We start from the raw sequence: 20,757 nt of genomic DNA, 5'->3' as shown, positions 1-20,757 counted from the left end.
CAGCTCCTAGTTTATTTCTTCTTAGAGCAATTGCTGATAACTGCATAGAAGTTCAAGTTTTTTTTTCTTAATCTAAAAAAATGCAAGTTTGAGGAAGGTAGTGGGCAGATTGGTAATTGTACCCTGTTTATCGGTGGAGCTCCATGGGGTTTGTCGATCCCTACGCCGAGGTTCCGATAACACCGAGGGGGGCGATCGATGAGTGTGACGTGTGCAAGCTGCACGAGAAGATTAAAAAAATGGTTTGGATAATCCATTCTGTGACCCTCTCTTGGATTGGTGGACACCACTGTCTTCTGTCCCGTTCTTACTTTGGGACAAACGGTAATTTTTGGGACGATTGACTTTGGCGTTTGGTTCCCATGCTTAAATTTAAGCACCCGTCACGTCAAATGTTTAGATACTAATTAGGAGTATTAAACGTAGACTATTTACAAAACCGATTACATAAGTGGAGGCTAAACGGCGAGACGAATCTATTAAGCCTAATTAGTCCATGATTTGACAATGTGTTGCTACAGTAAACATTTGCTAATGATGGATTAATTAGGCTTAATAGATTCGTCTCGCTGTTTAGCCTCAACTTATGTAATGAGTTTTGTAAATAGTCTACGTTTAGTACTCCTAATTAGTATCTAAACATTGATGTGACACTTGCTTAAAAATAAGCAAAGGGAACCAAACGGGCCTTAAAATACAATCGATGCTGGTCTTGTTTGCAACTGGGTTTAACAATTTTGTTTCTGGCGGCATACTGTAGTTATGTCCGTTTTGGCACTGACGTCTTTGAGTGTCGTTTCTCTTCGAAGATATAGTTGGTTACTGCATTTGATTTTAGTATACTTAGTAAAAAGTTTGCTCTAGCTCCAATCAATTATAAAGTGCAAAATTCTAAAATAAGGCTCGTATTAAACCAACCATATGGGTTGAAGACATATGGGTTGAAGACATGAGTTACGTGTGAGTTAGTCCTCCATTTCAACACGTCTAGTGTTTGGGTTTTGTTGTCGAACTTCTCTAAGTTGCACTAAGTTCGTAGGAAAATGCACCAAGATTTATAGATATTAAATTAATTCCACTAACTCTACAATTATATTTTTTATAGTGCATTTACTTGCGTGGTAGATGTTAATATATCTTTCAAGTAACTCCAGAAAGGTTTGACTTGAAGAAAAATAAAACACCTTAGATTTTTTAAACAGTGAACCTACCCTATGGTTTTGTAGGCATCAGCACATTTTAATTATGCTATCTACGCACTTTATTTTACTTTACTTACCTTAGTTAGTCACAAGTAAAGGAAGGTATAACTTGAGCCGGCAATCTTCTCCTTTTGATTGTTGATGAAGCGTGCAAATCGTGCTTTGTGTTCTCCTGCATACATTACGCCTTGAGTTCCAACCTTAGGAGTGTTTGAAGAACATAAATATATGTCGCACTCTCTTTTTTTCAAAACAACTTTCTTGAACTAAAACTGCATATATGAATTTCATAATTATTGTTTTAGAAGCCTTCATAATTATCATAATTATATGCTATTGGCCTACTGCCGCCCAAATTAAGCACGAAACTACATATCTACAATCGGAAGCACTTTTGTTCATAACAAATAACGAGATGCAATGGTGACTTTTCATCATCAAGATGTACTAACATGGTGTCCCGTCTAGTCGGCGTCCATTAGATATAAACACGTTCGGGTCCGCGAAGTGTTTTAAAAAAAATCATGGTTTCATGTCAAAGTTGTGTTAATAACATGGTTACTCATAAATGAAAGCTAAGCGTGATCCAATCGTGCCTTAAAAAGGCTAGTCCGATGAAGTGATAAGGGGTTAGACCACTTACCACTCTACCTACGGCCTGTTTGTTTCCATTTATAAGCGGCTTATCGGTGGAAATAAGCAAAACATTTAGCAGGATTCTCGCTTACTTCCACCGATTCTCGCTTATGTGGTAAGCCGCTTCAGAGATTTGAACCACGAGAAGTGAGAAAATCTTCATTTAGATTATAATAAAGCGTGGCTAGGAGAAGCGTATCCAAGCATCCCAACAGGGCCTAGCACTTACACTTATCAGCTTATGGTTACGGAACAGGTAGAGGGGTGGAAATGTGGAAATGGATATCCGAATCATCCGAATCCGTATCCGCTAAAACTACAAATATGGATATCCGTATTCGTATCTGGATTTAATGTGGTACTAAAATGGATACATCTGAATTCGTTTTTCTTAATTTTCTCTATCCGATTCCACATTCGTATTCGAAAATATCCGACACTATCCGTATCCGACCATATGAAACTATTAGTTACCTCTATAACTAATGATAAATAATGTTACTTAAAATATTAATAATGGTAGTATATCATTAAAACTATTCAAAATTTATCTTTATAACTAATAGTTAATTATATTAATTTTATTATTACTAATATTGTACCCATAAAACTATTTAAAACTTATCTCTAATTTTATTAATGTCATTAAATTTAATAATAAATATATGTGATTATTAATTTTATTTTTAAATACTCTAGTTTATCTATTTATTAATAAAAACATTTTTATATGATTTTTATTATTCATTGATAAATATTTATATTTATTGAAATATACATTTATCCATATATTATTTTTTCATAGATTGCACTATTTCAAATAATTATTAATTAATGTAATATTTTCATGTGCGATTTTTATTTGCACTAGTACTCATACTTTAGTCTCTACTTGTATAAAAGTTTTGTTATTAAAAACCATCAACAAATAAAATAGGTAAATGTTATCTAAATATCCGATGTATATCTGAATTTGAGACATTCATTTTATATTCGTATTCAAAAATATTCGAATTCATATTCGTATTCAATTTAAAATGCGGTAAAAAGTGCTATTCGGATCTGCCGATACAAATTCCATCCTAACAGGCACGGCATGACGTACACGACCTCCACGCACTTTCCGATTTCGGAAACGTATTTCCCGAGGGGGAGAAGCGTAATTACGGGCTCGCATCCAGATGCTTTCCACGCAAACCCGCTGTCCCCTTCACCCCCGTCGCATATCCTCATCCACAACCGCTACGCGAACAGCCCACTGACATGGGGGCACGGTGGGGCCCTTCCGGTTCCGGTGCACCATCCAAAGAGGTCGCCAGCCAGCCAGCCACGCACGCACGCCACGCAACGCGCACGACCCCTCCGTGTCGCTGCACGCGGGTCCCACGTCTTCTATACCAGGTTTGCCCCCTCCACCGCTCTCCCGGTCTCCCCACGCCCTCGTCTCGCTGCAGGCGGGCCCAGCCCAGCCCCGGCCCACTCCTTGCCCGTGTCTCTGCCGGGTGGGCCCGTCCGCCCCTCCCTGTCTCTGCCGTGGGAGTCCCGGCCGGGGTCGGGACAACGAAAAAAAAAACCCCGAGGTCATCGAGAAAGGAAGGAAGGGCGTGGGAAAAAACACGAGGCGAGGGCGAGGCGAGGCGCGGCGCGGCGCGGCGCGGGGGTGGGGGATAGAAATACGAGCGAGCCCGAGCAGAGCAGGGCGAGACGAGACGAGACGAGAGGTGATAGATAAGCAAGCGGGCGCGCCCTAACCCTAGCTCGTCCCCGCCCGCCCGCCGCCTTCGCTCGCCGGAGGGTCCTCCGTCCTGCCGCCGCCGCCGACGCCGACGCCGCCTGCCGCCGCGGGGATCCGTACCCGCGCCGGGCCTGCCTCGACCGGTGCGTCCCTCGACAATCCCCGCCTCTCCTTCCTTCTCCGTTCCCCTCTCGCCCCTCACCGTCGCCCGGTGCTCGGGGACCCGCGGGTTCGCCGACGGGGCCGTGGGCGGTGGATCGGGGGATGGCTGCGCCGTCCCGGTAGTCTAGGAGGGCGTGTTCCTCGGAGCACCGCGCCGATCTGGTCGGGGATGGCGTGGGAGGGCGTTGGTTGTGTTGTGTTGGCCTCGTGCCAGCTGCTGCTCATCTTAGTGCGGCATCAATCGGGGGAGGGTGGCATGTTTTCTAATCCAAATTGGTTTTATAACCCAAATTGGGGTTGTGTGCAAGGCGATTGCCTCGGCGTTCGTGGCGATTCTGTGCACCAGGGGAAACTAATTTCATTTCCGGGGTGGGTTTGGGGTCTAAGATGTGCAACGAACGTCGTGATATTCTGATAGCTTTCTCTGTTTCATCTAAGTTATTGTATCAGTGTAATGGCTTCTTAGTCACCGATGGTTTTCTCATATGGATGAACTGTGTTTGCCCTTCTGCAGGCGTGGCTGACTCGGTCCTAGTAATCCGGTGGTGGCAGGCCACCGCAGGGGAGCAATGGCTGTTGTCAACACTAACAACCCTGTTCTATTCGACAATGACGATGATGACGGCCCGATTTCGTTCAAGAGGTCTAGCAACTCCGTGAAGAGCAGCAGGCCTACCCCCTCCAAGCAGGAGGGATCGTCAGGGGGTGCTGGGGTGCCTGTCAGGAGCCAGAAGCATGTGGCTCCGAACCAGCAGAAGAACGGGGTGAGCGCCAGCGTGTCGAGGCCGATGCATATGAAGCCGCCGCCGTCCAGCCCCAACCAGCGCCCTTCTGGGTCTGGCCAGCCAAACAGTTCGGCAGCGCATAGTTCGAAGAGTAACAGCAACGATAAGAGCAAACTGAAAAGACCTCTTGTGAAAGAAGAGAACTCTGATGATTCGGATGATGATGTGCCGATTGGGTTAAGGAAGAAGGTTGAGGAGAAGAAGTTAAAGAGAGTTGATGAGAAAGCAGATGATTCAGATGATGATAAGCCATTGAGTCTCAAGATCAACTCATCCAAAATGTCTTCCAACTGTGCGAGTAGGCCTGTTTTGCAGAAAGCTGTTGCAAAAGTTGAGCAGCCTGATGAAGATTCAGACGATGATAAGCCATTGGCAAGTAGGTTGCCTACTAATGCTGCTCCAAAAAGTGGAGGTAATGCCTCTGAAGATTCAGAGGACGAAAAGCCATTGGCGGCCCGATTCTCAAAAGTTTCTGGAAGTGGAAACCTAAAATTGACTTCTTCCAGCAAGGGGTTAAATAATGATTCAAACGGCCCGCGAAATTTGGGTAAAAGGCCTCTAGATAACAGTAATCAAACAAGTTTAGCTCTCAAGAAGGCAAAGCCTTCCAATGTATCAGCTTCAGCAAGTGTTAAAAGAGAAATCAAGGCAGATGACAATGACAACACCCCTCTTGCACAAAGGCTGAAAATTGGCGAGTCTTCGAAAGGCAAGCCATCTGCAAAGAATGTCGTCAAGAAGAGTCCTGCTTCTATGAAGAAGGGCATCAAGAAGATGAAAGGGAAAGTGAAAACAAAGATGATGAAAAATTCTCAGTTCTCAAAGACAATGAAGGTCCCTCCTGGATCTGGTGGTGGAAAGAAATGGACTACCTTGGAGCACAATGGTGTTATTTTCCCTCCACCATACAAGCCTCATGGTGTCAAAATGCTTTACAATGGGCAACCTGTTGATCTTACACCAGAGCAAGAGGAGGTGATATATTAATGATCTTTCTTGCTTTATTTCCAACTTTTGATATGTCTACAAACAGATGTAGAGCTCCGAAATCCAAACCATGCATCCTCTTATTTGCTCTTCTCTAACTCTATTTTGCAGGTTGCAACAATGTTTGCTGTGATGAAAGACACAGACTACGCGGGCAAGCCAACATTCATTGAGAACTTTTTCACTGACTGGAGAACACTCCTTGGTAAAAACCATGTTATTAAGAAATTCGAGCTTTGTGATTTCACCCCGATATATGAATGGCATCTTAGAGAGAAGGAGAAGAAGAAGCAGATGACGACAGAGGTAACTGCTTGTGAATTTGGTTTTGATAAAGCTGCACTCCTGACTTATTATGCAAAATAAATTCTAAGTTCACATGTCACATTAGTGCCCCCACATTGTGATTAAATCACTGTTACGTACAGGAGAAAAAAGCATTGCGAGAAGAGAAATTGAAGCAAGAGGAGAAGTACATGTGGGCTGTTGTAGATGGTGTTAAGGAGAAGGTAACTTCTTTTATACACTGATGACATAGTCTTAATTTACAGATAGTTATCATCTTCTGTTATTAGATCAATACTTGTTTTTACTAGTCAGGAATTGTTTGATTGACCATGCTTAGATTCTTGCACCAGATTCGAAGAACGGTGTGCTAATGTATCAGTTTCCTTAGCGATAGTTGACTGTTGCTTTTGTCCCATTATCTTATGTCCTCTACTATTTCAAGAGCGTTTTACCAACATTTCTACTTGGATAAACCGTTTATTTGTATCAGGTTGGCAATTTTAGAGTAGAACCACCTGGGTTATTCAGGGGACGTGGAGAACATCCAAAGGTGCAGATATAGTAAATGTGCAAGTACTATGTTTTTCTGTTTCAAGTGAGTGCCTTCTTGTTTAGGCTCTTTGTTTACAATGTTTCAGATGGGGAAACTGAAACGGCGCATTAAACCAAGCGATATTACAATAAATATCGGAGAAGATGCTCCAGTCCCTGAGTGTCCGATACCTGGAGAAAGGTACCATTTTCCCTAATCTTTTATGTATAAACTATGTTTGCAAACAGGTTGCTTGCCAGCAAGCAGTTTTTGATTGTTCATGTGTTCTGCAGATGGAAAGAAGTCAAACATGACAATACTGTAACATGGTTGGCCTTTTGGAACGATCCAATTAGCCAAAAAGACTTCAAGTATGTTTTCCTGGCAGCAAGTAGCTCACTTAAGGGGCAAAGTGACAAAGAGAAATATGAAAAGTCCAGAAAATTAAAGGTGAGGAAGTTTGATTTTGTATGTATGAAGGTTTTGAATCTGCAACAGATTGAACAACAACAAAGCCTTTTAGTCCCAAGTATGTTTTGAATCTGCTTGTACATATAATTTTTTTTGGATGTGTCATTGGCAGGGTTACATACAGGACATTCGTGACAACTACACGAAGGATTTCAGAAGCAAAGATGTGGCAAAGAGGCAAATTGCTGTGGCAACATACCTTATAGATAAACTAGCCCTTAGGGCAGGCAATGAAAAGGTATTATCCTACTGGAACCTGCGTTCAGTAGCCATGAGTGATGCTCTTTTCATTCTATAATATAAGCATGTATTTGGTGATGTCTCTGTTGGTAATTTGGTTTCTTACATGTGAAATTTGTGCATAGCTTCTTTTTTTATTCAGCTTAGAGAGGTATGATTGATTTTATGCAATATCTCATCTGCATCAACAAACTATTGTAAAAAATAAAAATTTGCATCAAAGGCTGCTTTACGAAGGGTTAGCTGAGGTGCTTTGGCCACTGCAATTTTACATGATTTTGTTGCATTATTACTATTTTAGCTTCATCATTGAAGTATGCCAACATGAGTTCTGTTGCATACATCTTTTCCTTGGCATACATCTTTCTGCCATAATTTTGTTGCATTACTATTTGGCTTTTCCCTTCAAAGTACGTCAACATGAGTTTGTATTATTTACTATTTTCAATCATTATCAGGATGAAGATGAAGCTGATACTGTTGGTTGCTGTACGCTGAAGGTTGATAATGTTACTTGTTTGCCCCCAAATAAGATCCAGGTATTGATCTTCAATATTCAGCATGTTTTCTCAATATGATTATATGACTACTAAATTCTGATGCTTTCTGAATATACAATTTTGCATGAGCGCTACAGTTTGACTTTCTGGGTAAAGATTCTATAAGATATTTTAACACCGTAGAGGTTGAAGAGCTTGTGTACAAGGCAATTGAGGGTTTCCGTGCTGGTATCTCTCTACTATTCTCCTCTTCTTTTTCATTTGTTTTAAACCTCCGCTATCTCTGCCCTCATACTTCTGGTCTTGTAGGTAAGAAACCAGGAAAAGATCTCTTTGACCAGCTTGATACAACTAGGCTAAACGCTCACCTGAAGGACCTAATGCCTGGGCTTACTGCAAAAGTGTTCCGTACATATAATGCTTCTATTACATTGGATGGCATTGTAAGTTGAACCCAAGTTGAATTCTACCAGGTTTCCCTATTATTTAGAACTATTTAGGCTTGCACAGACGCATAGAGATGTATGAAGTACATGTTGGATTTTGTTTTCTGCTAGACAATTTAGGGGCATCTATTCTATTGTTTTCTTCTAATATCAGTGTTTATAATTGTACCTGTTTGTGCAGCTCAAGTTAGCTGCAAATAAGTAGTTGGTCAGTGTTATACATAGGTTGCCATATCTTCAATTTTTAACACTTGTATGATTTTTAACATTCTGTTAAGATTGTGTGGATATGTTATTTTCATGTGACTACCATGTTATGTTATGATGATATATTGTGAGCTAACATATGTGTGTTTGCTGTCATTACAGTTGCACAAGGAAACAGAAGATGGAACTCTTCTTGAAAAAATCGCTGTATATCAGCGAGCAAACAAAGAGGTATGATCAGTTAATAAAGAAAAAAAGGGTACTTGTATCATCACTCTTCATGACACTAGACTTTCATTTCTCATGTTCTCAGGTTGCCATAATCTGTAACCATCAACGTAGTGTGTCAAAATCACATGAGTCCCAGATGACCAGACTGAATGAAAGGATTGATGATCTAAAGGTTGGCTTTCTGCCTCAAGTTATCAACTCATGCTTCTACCATGGCTTTTTCTTGGAAGTCTTTTCCATAATTTTTTTTCTTCTCCAGGCCCAGAGAGATGAGTTAAAAGTTGACTTGAGCAAAGCGAAGAAAGGAAAGCCTCTGGGCTATGATAAAGAAGGGAAGCAAAAGAGGAACTTGGCCCCTGATGCGTAAGACCTCAGTCACACCTTTTATTTTATTTTGTATATATAAATGAAGAGCAGGTCGACAATATCACAAAATCCACTTGCAGGATTGAAAAGAAGATTGCAGCAATTGAAACCAAGATTGAGAAGATGGAGATGGAGAAGAAGACAAAAGAGGATCTGAAGACAGTTGCACTTGGAACGTCAAAGATCAACTACCTTGATCCTAGAATTACTGTGGCATGGTGCAAACGCCATGAAGTCCCTATAGAGAAGGTATATTCTTGGGATAACATTTATTCTTCTCTAAGTTCCCTATTGAGAAGGCACAGTTACGAAACCTGTTCCCTACTGAATACTGATTTTGCTGACAGATTTTCAACAAATCACTTGTTGCGAAGTTTGGGTGGGCGATGGACGTTGATCCAGAATTCAGATTCTAGGAGAGCACACGTTGCCATGTGCCAGCCAGTTTGATCCAGCTTCCCGCCCTTCTACCAGACACTAATTGCAGCTAGGAAAGGAAGAGCTCGGTGTTTGATTTTCAAAGCCCCCCTGCTCCTGGAACGAAGGAAGCACCCGGCATTTTCTTTGTAGGCCCCTATTTTGTTGGTTCTTGGTGTACTTGCCACCGTTCCGTTGCGTTAAGTTCTGTATGCATTTTGCTGAGGAATTTGAGCTTTGTTTGAGAACGGATGGACATTCAATTTATACCGAGTTAATCTCAAATATAGATGACTTGTTGAGTGGCGGATCTCGCTGGACTCGTGAATCGTGTTGGGTCATGTGGTTTCATTTCACCCAGGAATCGATGAATGTATGGTGTACCTGAGAACCGTTCGATGGTAATTGAAGAAATGCTGAGGTGTAAATTTTGATCAAAGATCTTAGATCCATCGTTCTGTGCTGTCTTCCTTGCATCTTCATCTTAGGCGTTTGCCCGCTTGTGATAATAAAAGTTGTTGTTGCTTCTTGTTGTCCGTGTCCTCGTACCGGATATCGGAACAATTGTTCGCACAAACTATATTATTAGAAGAGTAAAATGCATCAGAGGTCCATCAACATATACTTCAAAAGTATATTTTTAAGGTCTATATGTTTCAAAAGTGCATTTTTAGGTCCATCATTTTTTTTATGTTGTGTCAACTAGGTCCATAGTTTTTTTTATGTCGTGTCAACTAGGTTCATACCCTCCACGTGACCACCTAAGGCTGACAGGATATTTTCTCTTTCCTCCCTCTCAGGTGGTCGAGCACGTCATGAGCGCCGTGACCGCCCTTCGTCTTCAGCTGCGAGCTCCATCAACGCCACCTCAATCGCCGGCCATTGTCAGTCGCGAGGTCCATGTAGTGGCGCCGTTGCTACCGAGTGCGCGTGCGCACTACGCTCGCCCACGCGCCGCCACCACGGGCCACGACGGCAGCGCTCAATCCAAAGCGCAGCAGGCATTCTTACCCACCATGTCGGCCATCACGACACCATTGACCACCACGACGAGCATGACTCGGGAGGATTTCTGTTGAGGGCCTCTCCTTTCCTTTTATAAAATCTCGCCGGTAGCATGCGAAACATCCAATTTGAGAAATGCATAACAACGAATCCTACAGGAACACCAAATCACTTGCGTGTCTTCATTCCAGAGACGCGGGATTCAATCAAGCATCGGTGAATCGATTTAAGCAGGCAATAAATTTAGCCAGCGCCACTGCATCATTTATCAGCTTAAAAAATTTAGGGACTAAAAAATACATTTCGATGGACCTAAGTGTCACACCTATAAATTAATGGAACTCTAGTGCATTTTACTCTTATTATACATTCATATTTGATCTGAAATAAAAACACAATAATGGCCTAAACAAACAATCTTGTCGAACCCAGCTCCGTACCAGACAAGTCCTCCGTTGCATGCTTTTAGCAAAAACTTGGCGAAAACATCGAAGTTAAGGAGATAGTGTAAACATGGAGACTTTGCTGCGTTCTTCATTAATTCTTCCATGTTTAATAAACAATCGGTTTTCGTGGTAGAGTGCCACGCTGTCTGTTAGAATTATCATCATTAGTCTACCACCTCAACGTTTTCGGCCTTCGGCACGACCACATCGACATCCGAGGAGGACCCATTGCCGTCGCTGCCTCACTGGAGTCCACCCACTAGGCCGCTTGGCGCTTGCGCGCGTGTACGAGACTCCTCCGCCGGGCCAAGGAAGGCCTACGGAACCTCACCCTACGGGCGCCGGTCTCTTTTCGCCGGATGTCACCGGTTCGAAGCCGGGCCATCACCCTTTTTTTCGAATATTTTCGTGTCAAAGGGGAATCGAACCTGGGAATTGGGGCTCAAGCGGCACAAGTATTACCACCACTGCACCGTACCACTTCTCCATTCGCGTCACACTACGGGATTTCTCTTTTACTTATTTAAAATAGGAGCCGGCCCACGAGATGGCAGCACGTGATTGGCTCAACAGATTTGGAACGAAGAACACATGAACAGTTGGTATTTCTTTTAATCTAGAATCAGCTGGTATTTTGTTGGAGGTACACATATGAGCATAAATATAAATTTTCTGCAGTTTTTCAAATTTTATTGGAGGTACACATACAACTTAGAATTAGTTTCGATAAGCACACATAAATTTATTTAAATGACAGAAATACCAAATATTGTATGTATACTAGCAACTTATATATCAAGTATGTAGCAACTTATATTAAACAAACTAACATACGGACTAATTGACAACTTATATATAGAGAAAATTTAACAAATTATGTACAGACCATGTATCAACTTATTTATGAACTATGTAGCAACTTATATTGCATGTCTAATGTCGTGATCAAATTTATATACAGATAAATGTAACAACTTAGTTAAAGGCTATGTACACAACTTATGTGCAGCTAAAATAACAACTCATGTAAAGATAATGTGGCAATTTATATAGATAATTCATGTAGGTGATGGCATCGGGTTCAAAATTATTCGTGTAGCAACTTATATGTAAAGCTTGTTTGGAGTTGAAGGTTTGAACGTAAGTTGCTACAAAAGGCAGCTACTATACTGTAATATAAGTTGCCACTGCGTAAAATTAATCGAAAACATATGCATCATAGATCTTGTTTCGTAGATCTCATTGTAACTAACATACTGATGCGATCAGATTTGAAAACGAACACTCCATATAAAAATTATCGTATTTCAAAAATTCAAGTATAACAATAAAACACAAGTTGTTGTACATATCACTCCACCTCACACGATACGTGCTTGTTAGCTTTTGCCTAAGTAGCCTATATATGCATCTCCAATTAGTTAAAGCCCACCTTAATCAGCCCACGATACAACAACTCACACATGGTCGCACGGGGTTGCGTGCTTGGCACCAGCGCGACCACACGAGCCGTAGTTTTTTCTGGAAAATCATTGTTTAATTGTTCTTTTTAATCACATCCAATCATATCCTGAAATCCAAAAATTTCAAGGTGTGACAACGAGATCGTCTCTTCCAGCTGGCTCTCCACGAAAACATCAACATCAAGTCAGAAAATCGGAGCAAATCCTAGTCCATCAAGCATTCAAGCCCACGCGAGTTTTTAGCTGGGCCAAATGGCTATGGGGCCGATTATTTTTCCAACCGATTGAGCCGGAATCAAAGCCGCGAAAACCAAAAATTCTCCATCTAGCTTCTATCTTCCCGCCCAGATTCGTGCTCCGGCAGCCTTGCCTCGTGGTCCCTCCGCTTCACACCATCCACCTCCACCGTTCCGTCCTTTGCCACCCGTGGTCCCTTCTCGTCGCCCGCCTCCGTCTGGTTCTTCTACGCCGACGAGTCGCCCCTGGAAGGCAGCACCCGAACGGGCCCCGACCCTCCTCGCGCACCTGAACTAAGCTACGAAACACGGATACTCCACCTGGGGACCGTATCCCGTATTGGATACGTATCCGATACGGATACGCCCCGGATACATATCCGTGGCGTATCCACGTATCCCCGATTAAATGGGCCGAAAACTTCGTATCGGAAACGTTTCCGCGCCTGGATTCGGCCCAGCCGGCCCAACATCACAGCACATCCCACCTCCTGCCCTACTCCCGTGACCCGTCGGGCGTCGGCTCTCCCACGCGCAGCCGCCTCACGCAGCGCATCGCCGCATCCTCCCGCTCGACCTGACGGCTGACGCAGCGCCTCCGCCTCTCGTCGGCCGCCGTCCGCTGGCCGCCGTCCGTGAGGCCGCCTCCTGCCAGCCGCCGTCCGCCTCCCGCGGCCACGGGCCGCGAGGCCGCCTCCCGCCGGCTGCAGGCTGCCTCCCGTCGGCCTCCGTCCGCCCGTGATTACTCCCGTCGGCCTCCGGCGTAAGGAGCCCCAGCCCCTGTTCAGGTGCGTGACTTCCTCTGATAGTGGTAGTGCAGGCCTCCCGTGAACCGTGAGTTCCTCCCAGTAATGGTAGCATAGCATCCGTAAAGTGCATAGAGATTTACATTTTCTGTGTAGTGTATCCAGGCAATTTGGAAGTATAATCCATAGTCTACAGAATAAGGGCCCATGCAAGCATGGATGGTGGATTAAGTTCAGGGGCAGTGTGATCTTTATAATGTTGGCTATTGCACAGTTGTTGATTATCCTTTCTTTTCAATACTTAACTGGTTCAAGTACAATTGCTTGGAGAATAGTACCATATAGATTGCAAGTAGGAGGTAACGTGATGATAATTGGCCAATCTCCAGAATCTGGATATGAGTTTATATTGATTGATTGCAGTCCCAGGCTCCCATCCTCTCCTAAATTAGAACCTGCTATCATGTTATTCTCAGTGTAATAGACCTTAAATGTCTCCATGTTGAATTTGAACATCTATTTTGCAATTTAATATGCATTGTTATTTATTTATTAAAAAAATAGTTAAAACGTATCCGCGTATCGGGTTGTTTAAGAAATATCCATATCCACGTATCCGTATCCGTGCTGCATAGAAGGTAAGCCTCGAAATTCGTTTTGCTTCTCTCAGAAAATTTTGAGGAATATTCTCTCAAAATTACTCATAGCTGACGCAAAGGTGAGCCTTCGAACTGATTCGCCCAATCGAGGTGATATTTTCTTCCGCAAGTTCGCGTTGCAGTATATCCAGTTTAATTTACTTTCCATTGCCATTGACAACATCCAAATTGGTGGTGCAGAATTAGGAGTAAGTAGTTGTGATCCTGCACTCTTGGTCAGATGCCGGGTTATTACGACATCGATGATATCCTCATGGAGGATGAGGTAATACCTGCTTTTTTTTCTTCTCTTCTTACATGATGCTTGTGTATGTGTGCTGAGTATATGTTTCTGCTCTTCCTGCAGCCTATTTCAGTTGTTTTCCAAGTAACTGCAAATGGTGTTGGCCTGCTAGATCCTGGCGCTGAAAGTAACTTTGTAAGTGTCTGCCCGTTGAATTTTGTGGGTTGATGCTTCTTGTGCTAGGTATATACACCTGCTTAGACATGTGGAACAATTTCTTATTATGTCCTGATAGTTCCTGAATGGGAATTTATGCAGTTGCTGAATAATGGTTAGCTGAGACTGAGATGTGTCTTATCTATTCTTTGATTTGTTTAAACTGGTTGGAATACTGTATCTATTCTTAATTCCTGTTGGCCTGGCTGCAGTTTTTGTCATGAACCCCAACTGGGAATTTGATGCTTTTCATCGTGGACGAATTTTACAAAAATACTAATAGGAATGCTTCTCTACTATAAAAGAGGATTTTAGTCTTACCCCTTCTATATTCAGGTAGAGAAGGGTGCCAAGGTGGACCTCCCGTTTTGGCTTGCGCATGGGCTACTGTCTCTGGAACAAGCTGTGTCAATGAATCCTCCTCCATGCTACACACAGAAGTAGGTTCTTCAGTCTCTTTTGTTGCATTACTGCATACACAGAAATCCTTCAATATTTGCAACAGCAAAGTACGGAATTGTATGGAGTATTTCTTCTTTGAGAAAAATATATGGAATTTGATGTTGACAACTAAATGAAAGGATCAGGCTTTTCTTGCCTCCACTGCAGCCTACTGTAGTTTTCCATAGTAAACACTAAACAATAATATTTGCAAACCTTTCTTTTATTACTTACTCCCTTCATCCCAAATTGTATGTCGTTTTGACATTTCTAGATTCATAGTTTTTACTATGTATCTAAACATGGTGTATATCTAGATTAATAGCAAAAGCTATGAACCTAGAAATGTGAAAACGACCTAACTTGGGACGGAGGGAGCAATGAACAAATTTGTTCATATGGCTCCTTCGTGAGGGGAAGTCCTTTTGCAACTATACTGAATATTCATATGGCTCCCAAGTATTTGATTTTTGCTGAATGGATGAGTTTTGGCAATTGAAAACTAGAGTATGAAACACAGGTTTTGCAGTATTCTGTTCAGAAACTTGAATGCTACTGTCTCAATTTCTTATCATAATACTGCAGAACTCGAAAAGAGATCCAAGCCGATGCCGCCTGTGTGGACTTGAGGGTTCGTTGCCCCTACTTTTATGAGCTAGGATGCAAGATTGTTCCTTTGTAAGTTTCTTCACCAATCTAGTAATACATACCATTAGATTTCATGGTTTTCTCAGTTTATTTGCATGTTCTTTTGAAATACTCGGTTCCTTTCTTTCATTGAACTGTTTCTATAATATGCTTATTAGAACACCCATTCATTTGCATTACATAAATATGGCATTTGTGTTAATACAAGTGGATTAGACGTAAGTACAATTGAATTGCTACCTTTCATCATCAGCTTAGACTTTTGGGTTAGTCGGTAGTGCAGGATCTGAACAAATGTGCTTTCAGTATCTTTGCTTCCAATGTTTAATGTTCTTATGGCCATCAGTTCCATTATAAATTCCTTAGGAATTCTTGGAAACATGATGATCTGTTTCAAGTTCAAGTAGCATTGTTGTTGTCACAGAAAAAATATTGCTTTTATACTCTTGATTGTTCAAAATAGCTCGGTGACTTCAAGCTCAGTGTGCTGCATCCTTTTTTTTCTAACCACAAAAGATCCTGAGGTCCCCTTTATTAAGGGAAGGAAAAGGACAATTGTCGAGAACATGCATGGCACGTGTTTCATCAAGAGAAGTGGGAAACAAAGCCACGAAGTCCAGAACTGTTCAAGTGTTTCATTAAGGAAAAAGAAAAGACAAATGATATGGCATGGTGGAGGGATCAGTGAAGAAAGTGGTTATTAGGCTTGAATCAGATTGGGTAGTGAGTGTTCAGGGTGATGGATCACCCTCCTTGCAATGTTGGTGTTCCTACCCAGCCATGACAGGAAGTCAGGAGGCTTTGACCTGACTGAAACTTTGAGGAGCAGCAAACCTACCACACTGGGCAGCTTTATACATTGAGACGTCTAACCAACATGCAAATCTAATCCCTTATCTTATGAAACATTTCAATCTACTTATCTCTTGATTGCTGACCAATCCTCATGTGTCTGATTGGGTAAAATAATTAGGACATTGGTGTTGTCAGATTGTTTCAATAATTACATCGATCCATTTCCGAAAAGTACATGTTCACTAGTATTTTCTTACAAAATCATGGTACTTAAGTGTAGGCAATGAAAAACAGTTAATTCATGAGTAGGACAATGCAGTCATAGCGTCTACTTCTCCAAAGTTTGAGACTGACATCTAATGCTTCTAATTAGTGTACTCTGTTCAAAACTGAATGTAACCTAATTAGTTTTGAAATACACATGATCATTTTGCACCCAATAGTTTTTGGCTTGTCTAATCAGAATATTCAGATTCTCTATGCGTACCAACTGTCATATGATGAACATTGATATAGACAGGTTAAGCTAACTGTAAAAGTTGCAATTTTGTGGTTAAGGATCATCCTATGGGCGCTTACAATGATCTACTTTGGTGGGATCAGAGCTCATTTGGCTGTATTTTATATGACAGTATACTATGTTATGTTCCCTATGATGTTTGAGTGTTTCAATGATTACATCAATCTATTCCCCCGAAAAGACATGTTTGCTTGTATTCTTACAAAAGCAATGTCCCGTGGTCCTGGAATTGAAAAGTAATTGACTTATATTAGAATATCCATTTCAGTTGCCTAGCTACCTGATGCATTTCCCTTCAGAGACATACATTGTCAGTTCGATTCTATATGACAGAAAAAGGTTCACTGCTGATTTTATCATCGTTACCACCAGTCCCTCTGTAGTGTTGGTTCTATATGTTGAAACTACTTCACTGCTGATTCTATGATTGATACCACTGGTCTACTGTTCAACTACCATTGTATGTACCAAATTTCAGCGTAACCTGACAAACATCCCTGCCAAAGTTATTAATAGTAACTTACAGTTTTGAAATGCGCCATATATACTGCTTAAGTCATTCTGGCAGTCTGAAACCTCGAGCAATTTTCAGTCGTTCCCTTTCCCATGATGTAATGTAGCTTTTTACGGACACATGTTTAACTATGTTATCATAATCTGGTATTCATGGATGCCTAGTCAGGTTGCCCTATGGATGTTAAAACTGTTATAGAATGTTGAGACCCATGGCTTCAATGTTAATACTAGTGCATATTTGGTTGTCACATGAAAATGGCTAGTTTATTCCCACAACGAGCCATTTCAATTGGGATATCAGTGCCTCCTTATGGTTAAGGAGATTGTGTTACACTCCCAAAAAAAAAGTCTCAGTACTTTTGCCTACTTTCCTGTGTTTTCACATTTACAGGGTGAATGACAAGAGCATTGGCATGTTCTTGCGCTATGCATTCACCAGTCGGTACAAAGAGGTTCTAAGCAAGTCTCACAGTTCTTCCACAATGACAGTGCCCAAGTTTGTACCACGCCTTACCAAAGAAGAAACTCGCGGTAAGCAAGCATCTCATGTTATACTTGTCCTCCTGCTATTGTCAACAAACTACAAAAAAAAATTCTGTAATACACTGACAGACTCGTTATGTTTTCGTCAAGTGTTTGAATCTGCTAGGGAATCAATGGCTGCTTTCAAGAAATGGCGTGCTGGTGGTGTGAGGTTGCAAAAGGCAACCATCCTTGGCAGGAAGAGGAAGACAAAACTGCCTGATGGGCCTTCTACTCCCTGAACCCGCAGGTTTAAGGTCTCCATAGAACGCGGTGCTTCAGCAGTTTACCTGATATGTTCATGTATGTTCACTGATTTGAGCTGTAAAGAAAGAAGGCTAACGGCATTTTTATAGTTCTTGTAGTCTGATGCACCTTCGGTGCACATCTCTTTAGCCTGACAGGACAAACGACAGCAGCTCTGATCAGTTCATGGTGTAAGAAAACCGAATGCTGTTGTATCACCATCTACTGTTGGAGTTTCAAGAGTTTGTTTGGAGGGAGCAAATATGTAAAGAGTCTGAACTGGGTATCTAGCAGGCTTTTGCAGTTTCATGTTTGAGTATGCTTGGAGGCAGTCTGGGATAAGTTTATAACATGTTTAAAGTGAAGGAGACCGGGATGAGAATGAGTCGATAATAATGCTATGGTAGCTTGTTTGCCCAAATTTATTATGGTCGCAAATGGTTGTTTAGTCCTTTTCTCAGGATTATAAGCTGCTTATTTATATGGAAAAATAATCACTATCTATGGAGTAGCGGTTAAGGGGTTGTTTGGGAACTATCATAGGATGTTTGGACACTAATTAGGAGTATTAAACATAGTCTAATTTCAAAACTAATTGCACAGATGAAGTCTAATTCGCGAGATGAATCTATTAAGACTAATTAGTCCATGATTTGACAATGTGGTACTACAATAACCATTTGCTAATGATGGATTAATTAGTCTTAATGGATTCGTCTCGCGAATTAGACTCCATCTGTGCAATTAGTTTTATAATTAGCTCATATTTAGTCCTTCTAATTAGCATCTGAACATCTGATGTGACCCTGCTAAAGTTTAGCACCTCGTATCCAAACATCACCTAAGTGTTGCTGCGGGACGAGGCTTAAGAGCTTTGGACCATGCTTGATTTGAAGCTTTGCATGAAAATATATGAAATGAATCTAAAGTTCCTTATGCCATGAATTTTTTTTTACGAACGGTACGAGATTGTGCTTATTTCATTGACAGTGAAGAGAGTAACAGCCGGCTAACCGGAAGAAAAATGAAAATTAGTAAAGGTCCAGATGGACAATATTGTAAAGGTTTTCGGTAATAGGTTCGAAAGGTCTATTAATTTAGTAACTCGTGCTTTAATGATTGCACACGGTTTCTTTTGCTTTTCAGTTTTACTTCTAAATTCTAGGATGTAACACGCAACGGACAAATGTCTCACTGAAACCGACGAATAATCTGGGAATGTGAATAGGAATAAATAAATTTTGAAAGGCGCCAAGAGAAAAATTGAACTTGAATTTTCTGCCTACTGCCCTACTGTGTGGTCTTAGTAAAATTTTACACGAGGTTCATGACTCCTACAACTGCAACGCCTTATACAGTCTTCATGGTCAGGTCTACTTGCCACTTTTATTTTGTACCCCATGCAGTCTTTTGGCACCGGTTTTATACATGGTTATGATGTGTTGAAAGGTAAAGATCCCTTGGTTTTGCTCGGTTCTTCTTTTAAGTGGTCGACCAACTTTAAGTTCGTGATAAGTGGTCATCAGAGCATATGAATACGAACCTGGGTAGAATTAGAGATTGTTGGTAAAGCTAGAGCAAGTACGTCCAGATCTAGCGACGACGCACACGTCGGTTGGGAAAGGTACGGTGAATCGCATGAGAAAGGAGATCGAGGGAGTCGACGGTTTCGGAGTTTATAAGCATCACGCCTAAGAGGCGCTAACACTCTTTTTATGGCCACGGAATGAATCCATGTCGTCACCGCTGCAGCCTGGAGAAACGAAGCCTCTGGCCAAGGAAGCTGACGAGCAAACGAAGCCTCTGACCAAGGAAGCTGACGAGCAGCGCACTGTACATGCATGCGTGTACGTGATGGTGATGCGCGATCGATCGGTCGGGTCACGGGCGGCAGGCGATCGGCGGCCAATGGCCCAACGCAATTATGCAATCGGGGACGAACACGAGACGACAATGCAGGCAGCCCGGGGCGCAACCCCACCGTACCCATCAGCTGCCATGCATGCACATCGCCGATAACAACTTTCACATTCTGAATTTTGAAAAGAAATAATTGTAAAAAAAAATGGATCCTTTCTCATGGCACTGCAACATTTAGCGCCGTGGTTGAATTTGAATAGCAAACCATACGCTATGGCGTCTCAGACGAACTTAGAGATTTCTACTCTATTATACTACCACATGGCAGGTAGCACCACGCCAAAATATAATTATTCACCATTTCAACTACGTAGCCAGCTATAAGACGTTGCGAAAAATGTCGACCTTCGAATTAAAATATTTATCCAAAAATCAAGTCGTGAAGATTTAAAAAAACAAAATGAATTGTATAGGTACGCAAGTCGTAGTAAGGCAGATGATATAAAAGCGTAAAGTGGGCATGGACGAGGCGATCTGATCGAGGTGGCCATACGATACGATACATGCTGACCATGATAATACTAGTATGGCAGGCGTGCTAACGCCGCGCCAGTTAAAAACAGTAGTTGCTGCCAGGTCATCCTTCATTCAAATCAGAATTCTTGCATGCATCGATAATGTGACGCTCGCTACATTAAATTAACAATTAAAACAACCAATCTTACAGTTCTTGCAAGATAATATATTGGACACAAAAGCAAGATGAATTAGGAAAAGAAGAGAAACAAAACTGCGACAACAGCTGATCACAAATACATGACCAAACTATTGAAGTAATCTAAGAAACCCAGTCATTTTGCCTTCATACTAAGCATTCTACATCTCACCTTATTTCAGGTGCGCGAGGAGGGTCGGGGCCTGTTCGGGTGCCACCTTCCAGGGGTGACTCGTCGGCGTAGGAGAACTGGGCGGAGGTGGGCGACGAGAAGGGACCGCGGGCGGCCAAGGAG

At 42.0% G+C, this 20,757-nt stretch overlaps 2 protein-coding genes across 5 annotated transcripts; both read left to right on the top strand.

Annotated features, from left to right (window-relative positions):
• Window positions 1-3,472: 3,472 nt before the first annotated feature.
• LOC117860545 (DNA topoisomerase 1 beta) lies at window positions 3,473-9,515 on the top strand. Its single transcript, XM_034743859.2, has 16 exons — window positions 3,473-3,716; window positions 4,250-5,495; window positions 5,619-5,813; window positions 5,936-6,016; window positions 6,286-6,345; window positions 6,434-6,528; window positions 6,621-6,777; window positions 6,911-7,036; window positions 7,497-7,577; window positions 7,676-7,766; window positions 7,848-7,981; window positions 8,354-8,422; window positions 8,505-8,594; window positions 8,682-8,785; window positions 8,869-9,037; window positions 9,136-9,515. Exons 2-16 carry the CDS (start codon window positions 4,305-4,307, stop codon window positions 9,202-9,204), a joined length of 2,712 nt encoding a protein of 903 aa, XP_034599750.1. The 5' UTR covers window positions 3,473-3,716; window positions 4,250-4,304; the 3' UTR covers window positions 9,205-9,515.
• Window positions 9,516-12,874: 3,359 nt separating this feature from the next.
• Window positions 12,875-18,308, top strand: LOC117860728 (DNA replication complex GINS protein PSF3). Of its 4 annotated transcripts, none has more exons than XM_034744099.2 (7): window positions 12,875-13,143; window positions 13,941-14,025; window positions 14,107-14,178; window positions 14,536-14,639; window positions 15,226-15,318; window positions 17,511-17,650; window positions 17,732-18,308. In XM_034744099.2, exons 2-7 carry the CDS (start codon window positions 13,981-13,983, stop codon window positions 17,881-17,883), a joined length of 606 nt encoding a protein of 201 aa, XP_034599990.1. In that variant the 5' UTR covers window positions 12,875-13,143; window positions 13,941-13,980; the 3' UTR covers window positions 17,884-18,308. The 4 variants fall into 4 exon arrangements, with proteins under 4 accessions (XP_034599990.1, XP_034599992.1, XP_034599989.1 ...); XM_034744101.1 differs by lacking the exon at window positions 12,875-13,143 and adding an exon at window positions 13,150-13,850; XM_034744098.1 differs by lacking the exon at window positions 12,875-13,143 and having other exon boundaries at window positions 13,150-14,025.
• The last annotated feature ends 2,449 nt before the right edge of the window (window positions 18,309-20,757 follow it).

Source organism: Setaria viridis, chromosome 6 (assembly GCF_005286985.2).
Source record: "Setaria viridis chromosome 6, Setaria_viridis_v4.0, whole genome shotgun sequence".
NCBI classification, from domain to species: domain Eukaryota; kingdom Viridiplantae; phylum Streptophyta; class Magnoliopsida; order Poales; family Poaceae; genus Setaria; species Setaria viridis.
This window is presented reverse-complemented; position numbering and strand designations above follow the sequence as displayed.